Genomic DNA, 19,478 nt, shown 5'->3' on the forward strand with positions numbered 1-19,478 from the left:
CATGGCGGGGACCTGCTGGCTGCCACCTGCCACCCCATCCTCAGGGCCCCGGAACCCAGACCCGGGCAGGCCCCGGCCACATGCAGATGACAGCCCCACCCAGACGTCACTGGGCCCTGTCCCCCCCAGGGCTCGGCAGAGTCAGGCCGCACGTGCTCCCTGCCGCCTCCTCCCTGCCTTCTTGGCGTGATTTCTGGAGCCGGCACCGTCAGGGCCAGGGCCAGGACTGGCCGCCCCTGTCCAGGCTGGTCTCTCCCTAGGCGGGAAGGATGGCTCTGGATTGGGACATCTATTTTTGGTGGTGACCAAACTGCTGTTTAATATGCAGAACTGGATGGGGGCGGGGAGAGGCAGGCTGTGCCTTGACCAACAGGGTGGCAATTTTAAAAAGGGGCCATTTTGACCAAGATACATGTCCCCTGAGGTTGGCCAAGGCAGTCAGGCAGGCTGGCCGCACGGACGGACGGCGCTCACGCCGCCTTCACCCCAGGCCCTGCCGACGGCCTGCCCAGGGCCTCCCAGCAGATGCTGCTGATCACAGAGGAGCGGGCAGCGCTCTGGGCCTGGCTCTCGGCTGCCCGCCCAGACACACAGCCTCTGTCTGCGGCCCCCGCCCGCGGCTTGGGAGTCCCACCCACAGGAGTCCGCAAGGGCTCCAGCTACATTTTTCAAAAATGTAAATTTCCTCTCTGGCCAATATCTGAGGCCTATAAATAGAGTCACTGAGGAGAGCCTGGCTGGGGGTGTGTCCCCCACGCATTGGAAGAGAATCACCCCAAGAAAGAGGAGAGGCAGAGGAGCCACCGAGACTTGAAAGGTCTGAGGCCACCATGCAGCTGGAGAAACTGAGGCCCAGACCTGGGAGGCATGCCCAGGGCAGGGTCGGGGCCCAGTGTGGCCCCTCCTGCCTGTTGGCTGCCCATCCTCACGTTCACTCTCTCAGTTCCCTGTCAGCTACCCAGGCCTCCAGGCTCAGAAATGCACATACTGTCCAGGCCACAGGGCCTTTGCATGTGAGGGTCCTCTGGCCTGGCTAGAGATCCAGGCACTGATCCTCCAACAGGGCTGGGTATTGTAGTGTCTCTCATGCCCTCCATTGGTCACTGCTGTGCAGAGCCCACAGGATCCACCTGGGTCTCTTGGCTGGCATGGGGGCAGGGCTTGGGCCTTAGCACAGGCTCCAAAGGCATGAGGGAAGGCCCGGGTTGGTCTCTGTGAAGCAGGCAGGGGCATAAGGAGTCCAGGAGTGCATGATTGTGTGTGCACACCCAGCACCCAGTGTGGACAGGGCACACCTGGGCAAGCCCAAGGGGAGCCATGAAGACAAGGGCGACTTCCATAGGCTCAGAGTCTTCCTGAGATGGTGGCCACAGGAGGGATCCTGGTTCTTCTCCCAACAGGAGTGGCCCAGGCAGGGCACCACAGGGCAGGGCTGCCCCCACGTGTGGTGCAGAGCTCTGTCCCCTGTGTGGAGCCAGAGTGGTACTGACACCAGGTGCCATTAAGCAGAGGGCATTGCAGACAGGCCAGCAGGGCCAGAGGGAGAGAATGGCCTTGGTTTCTCCTGCAGGCCTATAGCCCTCCTGCCCGGGGCCTCCTGGGGACGGTCGGGATGGCCACCTCTGCACAGCTCAAGGGTCATTTCAGCACAGCAGAGGAGCCCGAGGTCAGGGGCAGGACCTCCACTAGGTCCTGTGGCAGGGCTGGGGTCTACAGGCCGTGGGCGGGGCCAGGTCAGGCTCACCGACAGACTTGCCCAACACAATGGTGGGCCTGGACACAGCTGTGGACCCTGAGCTGAGGGGCAAGGGGTTCCCAAGACCCGTTGCCACATGCTGATCTGACCCTGCCACCTGCAACCCAGATCCTCTTAAGCGCCCACATTGTAAGATGTGTGGGGGGGTCTGATTTGGCCCAGCTCCGCATGAGGGCCGTCCAGCCTCACCTGTAACTCACGTCAAGAATTAGTGGCCCCAAGATGGCGGGAGGTGGGAACGGCCGGGCCCTGCCACCAGGCTGGCTCAGCCCTGAGGCTGGAGACCTGGCTGGGCCAGGGGCCCCATGTATGTAGGAACCCCGTGCCTTCGGCAAGAGCTCTGCTCGGGACATCAGAACACACAGGCCCAAGGACAGGCTGCTGGCGCATGTCCGGACTCTGACCCCCAAAGGCAGGACACTCCTCTCCTCCTCCCTCTAGGCTCACAGTGTCTGGCTGGACCATGCTCCCTGCCTGGATGGAGGGGAAGGCTGAGGCCAGCAGGGACAGGGCTGGAAAGGGGCTGCTGAGGTGGGTGGGGAGGATCACCTAGCATCTGGGTGAGCAGGTCTCTGGAGCCCGTGCCCAAATGTGAGCACCAGGTGGACAGAATGACATCCTTGTTTCCTGATCCCATAGGGTAGCTGGGAAATGCCTGGCTGGCTAGAGCTACATGTCCCCAACCCCTAGGGGTGGGGCATGAGGGTCACTTCCGGGCTGGGTAGTTAAGGGTTGGGCTGCGCTTTAGGTTTGGGAGGCGGCCTGAGCAGGGAGAGCCTCACAGGGTGTCAGGACAGGGACAGTTCTGGTGAGGGAGCCGCTGAGAGCTCAGAGGCCCAGGGGCCCAAGGCAGAGGCCGAGCTCCTTAGGCACCTCTCTGCTGGCAAGGGGACACCTGGAGACAGGCCACCCACGATCGGCCACACCCCTGTCTCAGGCAAGACCAGGGTCCCGGGGCTTCGGAGCTGTGCGTGGCCGGGGTCGGGAGGCCACCGGCTCTCCCCTCCCCAGCTCAGCTGTAGGCCATGTTGCTTCATGGAAACCACAGCTTTGCTTCTTGCTCAGTGTCACAGGAGGGGCCTCCCTGCAGGACGGTGCCCCGTGTCCCCTCGCTGGCTGGTGCTATGTATCACGGCCCCGGACATCCCATGGCGGGGGGTGCCTGGTGAGTCAACGCTTCCCTTACCCACAAGGAAGAGGCCTCCAGCTTCTCGTGGCCACAATGAGCTGGGGACAAGGTCCTGCATCACTTGCATGTGACCAGTGACCCCAGTGTTTTCCTGGACATGGGACTGAGGGGCACAGAGATTTTCAATTATCTGGAGGCTCCTCTCCAGAACCTGGACCCTCCGGTGACTCCCGACCCCCCAGGCAGATACACAAAGGTCTAGTCCCACGTGGCCACCCACCAGGGCCCTTGTCCCCTTCAGCAGGACTTCCCTGAGCGTTCCCTGGCCACGGGCAGGGATAGCACCGTCCACATCAGCTGGTTGGCTGAAGTGGGGCATCTCCTAGACCCCCCAGGGGCCCTGAGGGTGGCCTGGAGGTGGGGTGTCGGGGGCTGGGAGGGTGCAGGGCCTGGCTGCCCAGTCCCAGGCAGCCACAGAAGGGCTCTGGCCTCAGGCTCCCTTCGAGGGCAGCAGAGGGACTCCCCTGTGGACACACCCACACCCGCCCAGGAATGGGGTGGCAGTGCTCAGCGTCAAACGGCGCTTTCATTATAGGTTTATCTTTGAAACCCTAGACAAAACAGGGCTTGTGTGGTTTGACTGAAGGGCCGGCACCTCGGGACTCCGCCATCCACTAAGACGGCTCCTCAGGAAAGAGAAAATACACTAACCTTAAAATAACCAGTTCCCAGAATAGCAGACTAACACGGCTTCTAAAGGGAGCCCTTTGATCAGGCAGAGCCCCCGCCCCCGCCTATTGACGGCTGTGTCACTCAGAGCAGCCCAGCGGCAGGGAGAGAAGTGGTGGGGGAAGAGGAAAGTGGGGAGCAGGGACCCTGGGGCGGGGGGCTCTTCTGCTTTCTGATGCAACCAGCCCTGGGGGTGGGGAGGTGCTCAATGGTGGCCCTGGCTGGCTGGGCAGGTCCGCCTGCAAGTGGAGCCTCTGGGTGTCACCTTCCAAGGGGAAGGCAGAGGTAGAGGGGACAGAGAAGTCACCAACAGAATCCCAGGCTGGCGGTCCCTGGGACCTTGGAGAGCATGGGTGTCGGAGGGGGAGGTCGGGGAACCCAGGCAGGTCTGCAAGGACGTGTCCCCCTGGGGAAGGAGGGTGCTGGGTCCCACAGTCCTGCCCAGGGCTCCATCTGCATGCCCTGCTCTTCCTGGGACACTCCTCCCTAGCTCCGGGCCTGGCCGGGGTCACACTACGCTCCCTGCCCCTTCCAGCCACAGAATGTGGCTGTTGAGACTGGAGAACTGAACTCCAATGATTTAATTTTACTAAACTTAAATACGGATCCTTGATTGAGTTATTGGAAGACTTTAAAAGTATGTTTGGAATGACAGGCATGAGAATCTCCCCGTCCAACTGTAAACTCTACGAAATCTAAATACAGACCAAGCAGTTCTCAGGAAGACTCGGCATCTGAATCGAGATGTGCTGTTAAGTACACAGTTACACTGGCTTGGGAGGCCCAGTGTGAAGATGAGAAAGTCTAACTACGCCAATGGCTTTCCATTTTGAAATGATGATATTTTGGATCTATTGATTAAAAAAATGTATTATTGTAATTTTAACTTCACCTGATTTTTTAAAAAATTAATTAATTAGAGTAAAACTAACAACTCCATCCTGGCCGGCAGCATCCATGAGCTGACCAGGAATTAGGGGAGGCTGATGGCTGAGAACTCAGTGGACGTGCAGCCACAGAGCTCAGAGGGGCCTGAGTCACTGAGAAGCTGAGCTGGGCGTCGGGGTCTCCCGGGCATGGATGGCTGGGTTTGACGCCTCAGGTGGGAAGCCTCATGGCACAGATCTCCGAGAAGATGGAGGGAAATCCGACCCACTGCTCTGAGCAAGGGAACTTGGTGGCCCTGGGAAGTCACAGGCACGGGCTGGTCCACGCTCTGTGGGGAAGCTCAGACCCACATGACCTTCATGATCCGCCAAGCTTGGAGCTGGAAGGGCACCCAGGTGTGTGGTAACAGAAGCGGCAGATGTGAGTCCTCTCTGAGACCCCCGACTGCACACCAGGCCTCAGAAATTCCCATAGATCAATTTTAAAATCTATGAGTTTACATTTTTAGAAAAGCCAAGAAAACAAAACACTATGAATAAGAATCAGAAGGAAAAAGACAAACAGATAGAGATGTGTAAAGACTGTAGATTTCTGGAATCAAGAGAAAATGAAATCTAGAATATTCACATTTAAAACACTTTGAGTAATTTAAAGCAATTTGAATTCACAAGTGAAGAGGAAGATACGATAAAATGACCTCCTGGGTGTGAGCGAGAACGCAACAGGACTCTTACGAATACAAAGAAGGGACATTTAGACTTCATTGGACCAGTTTAATGGTAGATTAGACACAGCTGAAGACACGAGCGGTGACTGGAAGATGGGTCATCTTGCACATTTCCAGAAGGGCTGGGGACATACGGGGCACTTGCCTGGCACGTGGGAAGTCCCCGGCCCCATCCCCAGTACTGCAAGAAGAGTCAGAACGACTCTCCAGAACACAGCACAGGTGTCCAAAGTGATCAATGAAGAACAAGAGGTCCAGAGACAAGGAGTGGGATGGTCTATCCCGCGTCTAATGAAAGTTCCAGAAGGAGGTAAAGAGGCTGACGTGAAATCTGGAGACCTTGACTGAGAACGACCTCAAGGAGCGCGGATGAACAGATATTCCTGCGCCACCCCCACCCTCAATCCCTGGTGGGAACTGAATAGTGCTGGGGTCAAAGAGAAAATCCTAAGGGTGGCCGGGGGAACACAGGTACATTTCCTTCCAATTAATGAAAATGTGCCTTCATCTTTTTTTTTCTTTTTCAACAGTAACAAAGGAAGCCAAAGGACAATTCAATAAAATTTCCAGTTGTGGGGGAGGCAGGTACTGGGAATTGAACTCAGGGGCACTTGACTACTGAGCCACATCCCCAGCCCTATTTTGTATTTTATTTAGAGACAGGGTCTCACTGAGCTGCTTAGTGCCTCACCTTGCTGGGGCTGGCTGTGAACTCACGGTCCTCCTGCCTCGGCCTCCCGAGATTCTGGGATCACAGGTGTGTACCACTGTGCCCAGCTCAATGACGTTTTTGATGTTCTAAATAATCCTGTGACGTTGGGCCTAGATTTTATAACTGGTGGAAATATTTTTTTTAACAAAGACAGTCAAATGGTCATTTTTAAACAAATAAAATCGGGGAAATTGTGATTTTCACTGAAGGAAATTCTAATGAATACATCAAGCAGCAAAAAAAGGGATCCCAGACGTAAGGACTGAGGGAGAAGTGGGAGGACAAACAATAAATGAGCCAATAAAAGGCCAGAAAGAGGGAAAAAATAGACATTAAAAACTTAGTCGAAACGGAAAACACAAAGTGTCCTGCCAGGGATTCACCAAATATAATAGAAACAATATTAAATGTGACTGCATGAAATGATCATTAAAGCTCAGTCAGATACACACATGGACAAACACATATATGTTTGCAAGGGACACAGCTGGAATACATCGTTACAGAATTAAAAAGGAGAGCTTTTAAGAATCGGATCCCAAAGTCAGAAAATTTTATTTTTTAAGAACCAAGAAAATAAAACTCCAGACCAGTATCCTTTCTGCATCTAGATATAAACATTCTTAACAACTATCAGCCAACTGAATCTTACAATATGTTAGAATACCATACGCTGGGAATGAGCAATGTGAAGTTGGTTTTGAACCCCAAAGTCCGCTACGGTATTACACCATGGAATAGATAAGGGTCGAAACCATGTGCGCATTTCACCAGATGCAGAAAGGCATTTGAGGAAAATTCAACATTCATTTATGAGCTAGATGAGGTGGTGCACCCCTGTTATTCCCGTTACTTGGGAGGCCAGCCAGGAGGACTGCTAGTTCAAGGCCAGCCTTGCAACTAGTGAAACCCTGTATCAAAATAAAACAATTGAAAGTGAATGGGGGGGCTGGGGCTCAGTGGTAGAGCACTCGCCTAGCACGTGTGAGGCCCTGGGTTCAATCCTCAGTGCCACATAAAGACAAATAAATAATATAAAGGTATTGTGTCCAAGTACAACTAAAAAGTAGATATTAAAAAAAAAAAAGAATGAGGATGTAGTTCAGTGGTAGAGTGCTCATAGAGCACAAGCAAGGCCTTGGGTTTAATCCCTTGTACTGCCATAGAAAAATTATAATAAGCCTTCTTAATGAGCTAGGGGTATACCCTCAACCAGTGAAAAGCGTGTATGGAAAACCTATGGCTAATGTCATACTTCATGGAGATGACAGCACACTTTTATCACCAGATGGCCACGTCCATTCCACACATGACTGGAAGGGATCAACAACAAAACTAACAAGACTAATAACAGCAAGTATACAAGAGGAATATAAAATCAGCTGTACGCATATATCTTAGTAACAAACAATTCAAAAGTGAAGTTAAGAAAACAATTCTATTGATAGTAGCATGACCAACAAAATTCTAGGACTCAATTTAGTAAAAGAAATGCAAAATTTATACTTCAAAAACTAGTAAAACATCACTGAAAGAAATTAAAGTACATCAAATACATGGAGAATATAGGAATATACCATGTTCATGGATTATCAGTCTTCCTTTTGTTAAGATGTGAATTTTCTCCAAATGGATCTAAAAATTCAATGCAACACTTATTGAAAACCCAGCAGGCTCTTTTATTTTATTGGTAAAAATCAGCTTGATCCTAGAATTTATATGAAAATTTATAGGTTTCCGAATGGGTAAAAACTGTGAAAAAAGAATAAAATTAGGAGCTCTATATTACTTGATTTCAAAACTTACTGTAAGTCTCTAATAATCAAAACAGTACAGTTTGGGTTTGAGGACAGGCACATAGACCAACAGAACAGAATGGCAAATTGACAAGTAAACCCAGACATTTTGGGGCAATTAATTTTTCATGAAAATTTGATGGAGGAAAAAATGTCTATATGTATGTATATATATATATTTTGGATGCATGGTGCTAAGCAGCTGAATGTGTCCATAAGTTAAAAAAAAATAAAACAAAAACTAAAACTAAATCACTTAGACTTTCCCTCATACCACGCCCCCCAATTATCTCCAAATAAACTCAGACCTAAATGTAAAAGCTAATTCAACACAATTTCTAGAAGAAAACATAGGAGAAAAAGTGTTCCTGTGCTTGGATTAGGCAAAGAGGTCTTGGAACATTGAAAGCATGAGCCATACAAGAAAAGACAAATTGGACTTCATTAAAATGAAAAAGTTGTGTGATTTAAAAGACACCATTCAGAAAATGAAAAGACAGCCGCGGAGTAGGAGGGACAGTTTGCAAGTCAGACGTCTGATAAAGGATTTGTATCCAGAACATAGAAAAAAACACTTGCAACTCGATAATACAACAGACTACTTAATTAGCAAATGGGAAGGAGAGTTGGATAAACATTTCACTAAAGACGGCCATGAATGGCTAATAAGCACATGAAAAGTTGCTCAACATCATTAGTCATTAGGGAAATGCAAATCAGACGCACAATGAGATGCCATTACATCCACACTCAAAGGGCTCCGGCAGGAAAGGCCGGCCATACCGCGCAGCGCGTTGGAGGCCGGAGAGACGGGACCTTTACCCGGGACTGGTGGGAAAGCAAAATCCGAGAAAGGCTTTGGAGGACAGCGTAGAAGTTTCTTGGAAAGCTACCCCGTCTGCGCGGTGACGATAGATCAAGGCCCACAGACTCCCCAGTGAGGGCAGAGAAGTGCGAGCCAGTGGCTGTGAACACCACCGGCCCCTGACTCCAGCAGACATGTTCCCTGCAAGCACAGGGGGCGTGTTTCAAAAATCGACCCTATATTTTGCCATAACTCGTGTGTTAAAACCTGGCAAGGGACTGTCATTGTCCCTGGTACAGAGTGGTTTGCTGAGGATGCTTTATACAAACTCCACGGAGAAAACCTCTCGTCTGAAGAACGAGAGGAGGGGTCGGAGATGAGGAAAACCCACAAGTGGGTGGAAATTAAGACTAAATGCCATTTATCAAAACTCGGAGATGCGGTTGGAGTGATGTTTAGTGGAAAACTTTATTGCCTTAGATGCTATAAATAGCCCTAATGCTGTTGCCTTATATATCTCAGAAATCTGGAAAAAGTCAGACAAGTAACGGGATTACTGAAAAGTGATAGGATTCATAAAGCCAACGATTGGTGAAAATACTAATTAAATGGGCAAATACCTAGCAGGCTGGATGACTGGGGGCAAGAGCAGAGGCACACATTAGTGACACTAGGAGTGTAAAAGGAGACAGGAACCCGAGGCTGGAGTCGGTGGGACAGGAAATGCCAGCGCCTCCGAAAACCAAGTCAGAGCGCACAGATTCCCGGGGACCATCGCTTATCGAAACGGACACCAGAAAAAAGTAGCAAATCTGAAGTCCCCAATCCTTAGCCATCAGATCAGTCTTCAGGAAGGGCCTCACCCAGCGCTTGGGGTGGCCTAGGTGGCCTTGGGGGGAGTTCCACCTTACACTCAAGAGAAATTAAAAATTCCAACCTTGGGCAAAGTGTTCCAGCGCAGGGAAAAAGCAGAGCGGCTGTGAGCTCACATCACACAAAGCCAGGGCTGGGGAGGGCCCCCGACAGGGCCACGCCTGGAATCAGCCCCCCAGAGAGGTTCACAGGGCTTCCCAACAAAACCCCAGCCGGTGTATCTCGGCAGTGAGAAATCCTATATAGGGGGTCTGGGGAGGCCAAGGTCTGCAGTGAGAAGTTGATAAAAATCCAACCAGGGCAGGCAAAGGCCTGGCCGGGCAGGGCCGGGGGGCTGGAGAGCAGCGTGGAGACGGCTCTGGGGAACATGGGGAACCCCGAGACCACGACGCCTCAGACCCGGCCTGTAGGCTCTGGATCAGGGGCTTGGTGGCAGCTTCTAGGGTAGAGACCACCTCGTGGGTGCACAGCTCAGCAGAGGGTCGGTGGTGGGGGGCCCAGCCTGGAGGACCCTTGATCAGCAGCCCTCATGCTGCCCACCAGGCCCTTCCCCTGACCACCACCAGAGCCCATGGACGGCGCCGCCTGCTCCTCACCCCACCCTGGCCCTCGGCCTTGGTTCAGAGAGACTCCTGCATTTTACCAAAGCCCTGTTTTCTCTCTCTCGCTCTCACCTGTCCCTGACCCCTGTCTGTGGCCTCCTCGGGGACCTGTTTTTTACCTAACTAAATTAACCTACTCAAGAGGACTTATCTGGGCAAACATGAGCCCTCCAAAGTACAGAAGACTGTGGGGGAGGGCAGGGGCGGGGGCGGAGGAATTTGTTCCCACGCCGGCTCAAGCCTCTTGCTCCCAGGAAGGGAGGCTAGCAGGAGCAGACCTGGTGTGGGGAGGTTTCTGTGCTGGGGGGGGACTGTGAGGAGAGCCTGGAGAGTCAGGACAGCGGTAGAGGAGGACAGGGACCAGGGAGGGGGTGTCCTGTAGGATGAGTGGGGCTCTGGGTAGGACCAAGCAGGGCTTCCAGCAGGGCCCAGGACTTGGGCAAGAAGCGAGTCTGGGGGCCTTCTCCCTGGGGCAGGTCCCCGACCAGCAGTAAGGGAGGAGGGGCTCCTGGCCCTGGAGGTGGCCTGAACAAGCTGGTCTCCCTGTCCTCCTGAGAGTGGGGACCAGCCATCTGTGAGTCCCCAAGGCCCCTGTCCCAGCCCTCTCAGGCCCACTGCAGAGCTGAGGAGCTGAGCCTTGACCCCTGGCCCCGCAGCCAGCTTGGTGGGGTGGGGATGGGGGGAAGGCCTTGGTGGGGAAGGTCCAGGGGCTCCTGCTGGGGTTGGACAGGCTGGCTGGCACCGGCTCTGCTGTGGACCCACCGGGCTCTGAGGGATTTCCTGTCCCCTACATCCGAGGTCAGCAGGATTGCGCTTGAGTTGTTTATGGTCCTGATGACTGCATTGATAACTGCGATAATGTGGGGCCCAGGCCATGCCACTGTGCCCTCTGGGCCCAGCAAAGCCCTTTCCCAGGGTCTGTCCCCACGGGGGACAGCGGGTACCAGGGGGACAGTGGTCACTGGCAGGGGATGGGCTGGGCAGGCTGCCATCAGCTGAGCCAACATCGGCTGGTTGCTGCCTCCGCTCTGGTCGGTGCACCTCTGCCAGCCCCGTGACAGACAGCTGGGGTCCCAGTCAGGCCCTGGGAAGGGCTGGGGTTCTGGGTACAACAGGGGTGCTGCTTGCTACCTGGGAAGCCCCAGGCAGGGGGCCACGCAGAGTGGTGCCTGTGGGGCCTGCTGCGGGATCTCCCAGCAGCCCTGGCTCAGAGCCCCATGCTGAGGCCGGGGGGGCTCTGAGACTCACCCCAGCTTGGTGCCTAAACCTGGCCCCCAGGGATCAGGGACTCCAGCTCTGCACCCGAGGCAGCACGCCCTCACCTTAGCCCACCCCCCGGCCCTTGGTCCACCTAGGGCTTCATCTTCATGCTCAGACCCCAGCAGGCTCAGGCCTGGGGAGGGGGACTTCCCAGAAGATGCTGTCTGCCACCCATGGTCACTCCCAGAGGACACCAGGCCCTTAGTCCGGGTGCCCCGAGCAGGATGCCCAGGCTGGTAGCCTTTCCCTGGCTCCGTCATGGCTCCCTCTGATGCACTTGGCTCAGCTCTACGTAGAGCCCCTGTGCAGAGGGAGAGCCAAGGCCAGGCCCGGCTCACAGATGGCTCCTAGCCTCTGAGCCTGACCCTAGTGAGACCTCCACTTGTGGACTTTGGTTCCCGTCCTGCCAGATGGGGCCATCTCCTGCTGGGCCAGCTACCTGGAAAAGGCCACAGGACCACCCCAGTCAGGCCTGAGCTGCTTCACGGTGACCAGGCCCTCCAGCAGGGCTCAGGTGTTGGGGATGTACAGCCCAGCAGGCCAGGCCAGGAGCAAGGGTCCCAGTGGGTCCTGAAGCCTGGGCCTCCCTCTCCCTCTGTGATCCCATTTACCTCTTGGGGTTCCAAGGCCTCCCTGGGCCAGGGGCAGCTTGTACCAGGTGGGGAGGGGACAGACTGCAGGCCCCAGGGCCCAGGAGTGGGCAGGGCAGGATGGAGAGCGTCCTGCGTGGGCTGCACCCTGCCCCACCTGCTCAGCTGTAGCCTGGATTGGGAGTAGGCTAGAGCCTGTTGTTGCCAAGGCAACGGAGCCACCCTGCTCCCTGCCCAACCAAAATTCCTCTATTTTTAGCTTCTCAGTTACTTTCAGATAAAATCCATGTAGACAGACGAGCTCTCTGGCAAGATAACAGCCCGCCTCAAACCACAGAGACTTCAAAGTGGAGCCGCAGGGGGGCCGTGGCCTGAGAAAGGCCCTCCTGCAGCTCAGAACCTCCTGTGGCTCCCTGGCCGCCCTGCAGAGAGGCTAGGTGACAGACCGAGTCTGGTAGGCCGAAGTGTCCCCATGACCTGCCCCATGTGGGACCTGGCACCGGGGAGCACACCCAGGCCCTATACTCCACTCGAACACCCTATTCCCAGTTAGGACCCTACCGTGGGAACTGAAGGTGGCCTAGGTGGGGGCCAGGATAGCCCACCATTCCATCCTAAGCTGACCCCACCTTCGTACCGCCGGGTCCAGGATAAGCCAAAGATGCCCCCACCTATAAACCTGCCTCAGCTGGGTTCTCCCATGCCCTGCCCAGAGTGGAGGCTCCAGGCAGCTGGAGCCAGGGGACAGCAGGTACCAGGCAGCTCCTGCCACCCCTCCACTTAGGACATCCTCCGGAGGCTCTTGGAGCACAAAGCCAACTTCGGATGTGCAGGAGAGAGCAGGGTTATAGTGACGGCCCAGCATGTCGACCTTGTGCTCTCTCCCCGCCGCTCAGGGCAGAGGCAGGGCCACAGGCCTGGGACGAGGCAGAAGCAGCAGCCTGAGGAATCCTCCTCCCCGAGGGCACGCGGGCTGCCGCTGAGGGGAGGTGGGCCCGCACTGCCCACCTACCCAGGATGCAGTTCTCATGAACTCTAGGAGGGGTTGGTGGGCACAGGCTGCCACTTGCCAGGAAAGATGCTTAAAGTGAGCGTGGAGGGGGGGAGGGGATGGCACAGCCATGACCAGCCCAAGTCCTGAATGCACAGGTCGCAGTGATGCCTGGCCAAGGGCCCAGCGTGCGGCCTACCTTGTCTTCCACCCGGTTCAGGCGGGCGCCGAGGGTGTTGCTGCCGCGGTCCTTGCTCTTTTCTACGGGGTGAAGCATGGGAGTCAGGGAGGCGTATCACCAGGTAGGGCAGGTCCCTCTCAACTGCCTCAGGGAGCAGGGGGTGGGTAGCAGAGGGCCAGAGGCCTGAGCCCAGGAGAACATCACTTAGAGCTCTCGGTGGAGGACACAGGTTGGTGTGGAGGGAGGGCAGTGCCGCCAATGGCCCTGAGCTCCATCCTGCCCCCAGTTCCACGACCTCCGTGAGGCCTTGCACCGGGGCTGCCGCGCGGGTGTGTGCTGTCTGCCATGCAGACCTGTGACTCCAGACCCCATGGGGCCGGGGATGCCTGCCGGCTCAGGGGCACCCCAGCTCATGTGTGAGGTCCTATTTGAACTGGGCTCGGGCCACCCTGAGGAACAGGCCTCGCCCTGTCCCCCTGGTGTGATAGCCCCACTAAGTCACCCCGTCCTTCCAGGACCCCCTCTGAAGAGTGGCCCTCAGAGCATGTGTCCACACCAGATCCTGCTGTCAGTGCCCAGAAGCTCGTCATCTGAAGGACCCAGGTGGGTTGTCACATGACCAGAAAGTTCCTGGTCCAGGGCCACTTTGCACAGGGTCCCTTCCTGCCTCTCCCACTCCAGGCCTTGAGCCTGTTCTGGCCTGAGGAGAGGCAGAGGTGGGCACAGGGCTGAGGGAGCGTCTGGAGGGGCTGCCACACCCAGGGGCTTGATGCACGAACCCACCTGAGACAGGGATGAACAGGGAGGGCTTTCCGATGGACTGGTCCAGCCTGGGAGGGAAGGAGACGGAGACCAGCTCACACTTGGCCCAGGTACCACGTGGATGCCCAGTGGGGGTGTGGCGGATGGGCTGATGTGCCCAGCAAAACAACATGCCACCTGCCCACACTGGACACTCAAAGACACCGCCCATAGGCCTGCCAGGCGGCTTCTGAGCCCCCAGAGACATATGTGCCTGAGAGCCTGGCAGGAGGCTCAGAGAGGAGGGCAGCAACTGGTCATCTCGTAGACTCCCACCCTGGTGGGGCGAGTAGGTCAATGACAGGGACCCTGAACCCTGGCCCCATTGGCGACTGGGGGCGATCCATTCTCCCAACTGGGCCCTGTAACCCGGGGAGTGAGGTTCCCAGGTTAGCCCACTGGTCTAAACCCGTGCTGGTCCCCAAGGACTACGCTGCTCCCATGGGATCAGGATCCAAGCCAGAAACCCAGAATGTGCCGACTCGCAGCTGTCAGGTCCCCAGCTCCAGTCCCGGTGGTAGGCCGACCCGCGGGTGGTCAGACCCAGGGATGGAGAGACCCTGGATGGAGGAGACCCCGGGGGAGCAGGTGTCTTGGGGAGAACTCAAGTTTCTTCCCTCCCTGGGACCAGCCAAGGGAACAGGCCTTGTTCACTGTGAGGCTAGGGCAGGGCTGGCTGGGGCGAGACTCAGATGGTGGCAACCCCCCAGGTCCCGTGTTCCGGCGACCCCTCTGTGCCCACCTTCTCTGCAGCTCTTTGATGCGCACCATGAGGTTGAGGTGGCCTTGAGAGTACTGCTCGATGACATCCCGCACATCGTAGGGCTTCCTTGCTTGCTGCAGGCCAGAAAGACATGTGTCACATCCCCTTGTGTCCCATGGGAGGGGGGGGGGACTCTAGGCAGACCCCCGTCCTGCACATGCTCAGCAGCAAAAAACTGCACTTGGGTGTAGGCTCGTGATGCGGCCCTGGGCTTTGGCTTCTCTTTCTGTAAGGGGGGTGGCTAAGCCTGGCTCCTTCCTTCTGTAAGAGGGATGCTCAGCCCTCTCCTTTCTCTGTGAGGTGAGATACTAAGTTTTGTTCCCTGTAAGATGAGTGCTGGGCCTTGTTCTTCTTTTCTGGAGGATGGGATGCTGAGCTCTACCTGGCTCTGCCTGACAGGGAGGGAAGGAGAGTGGATAAGACGTTGGGTTAGAAAGCCCAGGGAACTCGGAACCGGTACCTTGCCAGAGACAGAAGGGCTGTGGCTGAGGCCAGGGCCTATGCCTCTCCCTAGCACACAATGATGGTGACTTTGAGTCGAGCAGCCAGCTGAGAGGCTCTCCCTGGTGTGCTGGGGTGGGGGTGGGGGTGGGGTGAGTGGGGGATGGGGGGCCCAGGGACTGCTCCGTCCAGTGCTCAGGGTATTGCAGGTCTGGTCCTGGGCTGGGTGGGTCATTGTGCTTGTGCCCAGCCTGCTGGGAGCCTTTGGGCTACCATGTCTAGGTGTGTGTGCAAACGTGTGTCAGGAGCTTCTGCAGAGACATGTGCAGCCGGAGAGCAGGAGGGGGCAGGGCAGTGTGCAGGGCAGCAATGCCCTGCTGGCTGCCTGTGGCCAGCAGCATCCCAGGCTGCTGAGGCTTATCTTGGAGCTGCTGAGCTCCTGCCAGGGTCTGCTCAGGGTCTGTGAGGCCTCTGTCAAGTGGCTGCCTGGGGCCTGGCTGGAGAGACCACCTCAGGTTCTCTCCAGATCTAATGTCCCCTGGCTGCAGCAGGAGCCAGAGATAGGCCGACCTGTCCAGACAGACCGACAGTGGACGGGGGCATGCGAGGCGAACTCCAGGGGCTAAGCGCCTGGCTCCACAGGCCAGACACAGGGGCGGCTGGCTGGGGGCTTATCGGCTGCAAGGCAGGCAGGGGTGTCAACCGCCACTCCTGCAACTGGAGGCCAGGCAGGGTAGGTGGGGTGCAGGTGGGCAAACCGCTGAGGGGGGAGTAGAGGTATTCCCAGAACTGGCATGTCTGACGCAGCCCTGGAGCCCCCAAGCTCCCCTGTCCAGAGCTCCTCCTATCCCTGCATCATTCCTCGTGCCTGGAGGCTCCGGCCTGAGAACCAGCCTTCAGAGGGAGCCCCAAGCCCCACCCTTGCCCAGGAGCCCTGTCCTGCAAAGGTCCTGCTGCTGCCTGGTTGATTCCAGGCTCCCAGGGCCTGGGGTGGCAGTGAGAAGCGGAGAGCTGAGGTGTGGGTCTCCCAGCCTGCTCTGGAAGATTCTTAGGCCACCATAAGGACCTGGGCCTGTGTCCCGAGGCAGAAAAGGGTCCCACGGCCTGGAGGGAAATGCAGGGCTCTTGGCCTGTCCTCTGGGCCCTGCACCTATGCCACCACGTAGTTTTCTTGCCTGTGTCACAATGATGGGCCTGCAAGAGCCACTGTAGATGACCGCCTCATCTCAAGTGGACCTTCCTGGGAACCATGAGGGTCCACATGCTCTGCTGGATGTCCCCAGGAAGCCCAGTGCCCACCCCAGCACGGCCCCACAATCCCAAGTAGGTCCTGTGCTATTCTGGGCTGGGGGTCTACCCTGTCCCCACCGAGGCCCACTTTCTCAGGCTGGGGACCTTCAGTGCCCTGGTAGAATACTCAGAAGCCTTTGTGTCATCAAGGTGAAATTAGCAGCTCTAGCTGTCACTACCAAGCTGCTGCCTGGCAGGGGTGACACACCTGACCATTCCTTTGCTCTTGGGGGACTGTCCTGTCTGCACCTGATCTCCAAGGGACTTCCTGCAGCCTGTTCTCACCTCTGGTGCCCTGCGTGAGCTCCCACCCCAGCAGCCAGGACTGAGAGCCCTCTGTGCGGGTGCCAGGGTAGGGGATCCACACAGCATCGCCACACCTCATCCATGGGCCCCCATCTCCCCAGACATTGCTGGGCAGACCTCCAATGCTGGCTGAGAGTGGGCTGTCTTCATCTAACGGGATGACAGAAGCCAGCCTGCCCCCAGCTGCATTCTCTAGGGACACCCCCACCCCACGGAGGCTGGCAGCCCAGAGCTGCAGGCCTACCCAGCTGGGAGACCTGCTCACGGAGCAGGGCAGGACTCCTGCCTTCTCCAGACCTGCACAGTGGAGGGCCTGGGTGTGGAGAAGTGGTTTGGGGCAGGTCCTGCCATCTCTGGGCCACTCTAACGGTCACCACCTGTCCCTTGCTAAGGCAGCCTTGTATGACCCACAAGAGGACAAGTAGAGTGAGCCCATGTGGTGCCACCTTCCAGTTAGTGATGAGGGAGGCCGTGTGGACGCCCACAGGTGCCCAGGCCAGGCCTCAGCAGAGGTGTCCTGGGCCAGGCCTTCTGTCGTGGTGGGAAAGGACTTCCCAGGGACAGCAGTGAAGCCCTCACAGGGTGTGGGTGATGGTCCTGCATGGCCCTGCCCGTGCAGCTGGCATGTGGAGACCCTGGCAGCCCCCACTGTGGGCAGGAGAGAGTACGAGGGGCTGGTGCTACTGCAGCGGCTGCATGGGGCCGGCCGAGGGCAGACAGCTTGGCACCGGACTCACCTGGAACTTCTTCTTGGCCACAAAGTACTGCATGCGTCGAATGACCTTGATGGTGGCCCGATGGTGCTCCTGGAGCCTGTGGTGGGGAGTGGAGAGGAGGTGTGAGCAGCCACCTCTGCTGGTCATCCTTGTCACACTGTGAGAGGTGCCAGTGGCCCTGCTGCCCACAGACAGACGCTCCAGAAACAAGGAGAATGTTCAAGTCCTGGGGCTCGAGGGGAGGCAGGGGACAGGGTTTTGGAACAGGAATGGGTTCACCTCACTGTGAATGGGAGGAGGGCCCTTTCTGTTGGTCATTCAGAAGTGGGTGGAGTCGGGGCCTGGGGTGTGAAGGCCTGGGCCTCAGGCTCACAGCACAGTAAGGAAAACTCCCTCCTGGAGGCCGTGTGGGTGGCGCAAGCACCTGAGGCCCAGGACCCCCGCCGGTGGCCATGTTACCAGCTGCACTAGCCGGCAGGCGCTCGGAGAAGCCAAGACAAGCAAGGAAGAAGCATGGCCCCCCGGGCCGCTCTGCACAGGGCACAGCATGGGTCTGCTTCTAAAGTGCCTTCTAGAAACGAAGTTTCTTCAAGAAACACCATGGAAAAAAGAAACACGAGGTTTGACACATAAGTGCACAAGGAAGAAAACACCAATATGGAGGTCATGGGAGTTTCCTTTCGTCCACAAGGCTCACGCCTGACCAGCCCTCCTGCTGGACCTTTACAGTGATGACCAGAGTACACAGTGCGATAGCAACTGGCTGTTGAAGGCTTTTAGAGAATGCAGGACTCAGAGGGCCAAGATCCCAGCAGGAGGGGACACAGGCTGAGGTGAGCCCACACTCAGGCTGCGTGTCCTCCTCATTAGGGGAAATCATTGCACGCAGGACACCCGGGCTACTCGGCTGAGAGGAGACCAGTGGAGTCCAGGGCCACCAAGTTGCCAGGAGATGAGCAGACAAGATCCTCGTGGGCAGGCCACAAGCTGTTTCCCTGGAACCCTCCGAGAACTCCTGATCTGTCGTGTGGGTGAGATTTGGAGAAGCAGATAGAGGAAGCTGCCTCAGGGTGCAGAGCCAAGCAGAGACTTCCCTAGGCTCGTGTCTCTGGGGAGAGTGTCCTGGGGATTCAGATGGACTCCTAGACCCCCACACTCTCAGTCAAGCCTCAGCTGTCTCAGCCCTGACCGGAGAAAACTGCCCTGAGCAGGCTGTTCTTGCACGCCAGGGGAGAACCCTGCACAGGTCAACATCACCAGGGTTTCCCATTTGCTTTTCATACATGAAGGATTGAAAGTCAAGGTAAAAAACAGACCTTAGAAATAGACCTGAAGTCATGGCAACGTAGAAGCCTTGTCGCTCCTTCCGACGAGAGATGGAGTCTGTTTCCCTACGACTTTGGACTGGCTTTGTGACTGAACGTGACTGTCAGAGTTGTGGGAAACTCGTGCTGTGTGTCACTCACATGCTGTTGGGGCGTGGCTGTGTGAGCAAGCCTGAGCTCCGTGGTTGGAGGAGCCTCATGGAGAAGAGAGGTGCCCCAATCAACAGCCACAGCACCTACCCGTAGACGGGAGAGATGCTGTCTTGGACCATCCAGCACCAAGCAGGCTGCCAGATGACTGTAGCTGCCTGAGTCACCCTGAGCAACGCTGGCAGAACCACCTCCCAGTTGAGCCAAGTCCAAATTCCTCACCCACAGAGTTGTAAGCAAAGAAAACAATTGTGTGAAACCACTATATTTATCTGTGGTTTGTGATGTAGCAACAGATAACTGATAGAGAAATTAGGATTGGTGATTTTGATCTCTTGAAACACATGGCATTGATTTTGGATCCAGGCGCTGTGCAGGGACAAGAGGCGGATCACAAGACATGGGCCTTGTGATGAGAGTTACATGCTGCCCCTGTAACTGGGCGAGACCTCTAGGTGTCTCCAAGGGGTGAATGAACTTTGCACTGAAGAGGAACGTGAAGACCCTGGGCGGAGGGGCAGACTGCGGTGGGTTAAAGATGGGTACAGAGTCTTGGCGATTCCTCCACTGAGGGCTCGAGTCATTTCCGCCATGGACCATTTGCTTGGGCTTTGTCCTCGAGAGGCCTTGTGGTTTCATTTACCCCC

General features: G+C 56.4%; 1 protein-coding gene across 2 annotated transcripts in view; it reads right to left on the reverse strand.

The window, feature by feature from the left end:
- Positions 1-19,478, reverse strand: part of KCNQ1 (potassium voltage-gated channel subfamily Q member 1) — a 313,157-nt gene that overhangs the window by 46,991 nt on the left and 246,688 nt on the right. The window contains exons 12-15 of one of the 2 annotated variants that reach the window (XM_081280807.1): positions 17,378-17,453; positions 14,583-14,677; positions 13,823-13,869; positions 13,058-13,119 (exon numbers count right to left, since the gene is read on the reverse strand). In XM_081280807.1, coding sequence (XP_081136933.1) covers positions 13,058-13,119; positions 13,823-13,869; positions 14,583-14,677; positions 17,378-17,453 — 280 coding nt within the window. The remainder of the gene's footprint in view (positions 1-13,057; positions 13,120-13,822; positions 13,870-14,582; positions 14,678-17,377; positions 17,454-19,478) is intronic. The other variant, XM_081280808.1, reaches the window with a different exon arrangement.

Source organism: Spermophilus citellus (assembly GCF_964194105.1).
Source record: "Spermophilus citellus genome assembly, chromosome: 2".
Classification (NCBI taxonomy): domain Eukaryota; kingdom Metazoa; phylum Chordata; class Mammalia; order Rodentia; family Sciuridae; genus Spermophilus; species Spermophilus citellus.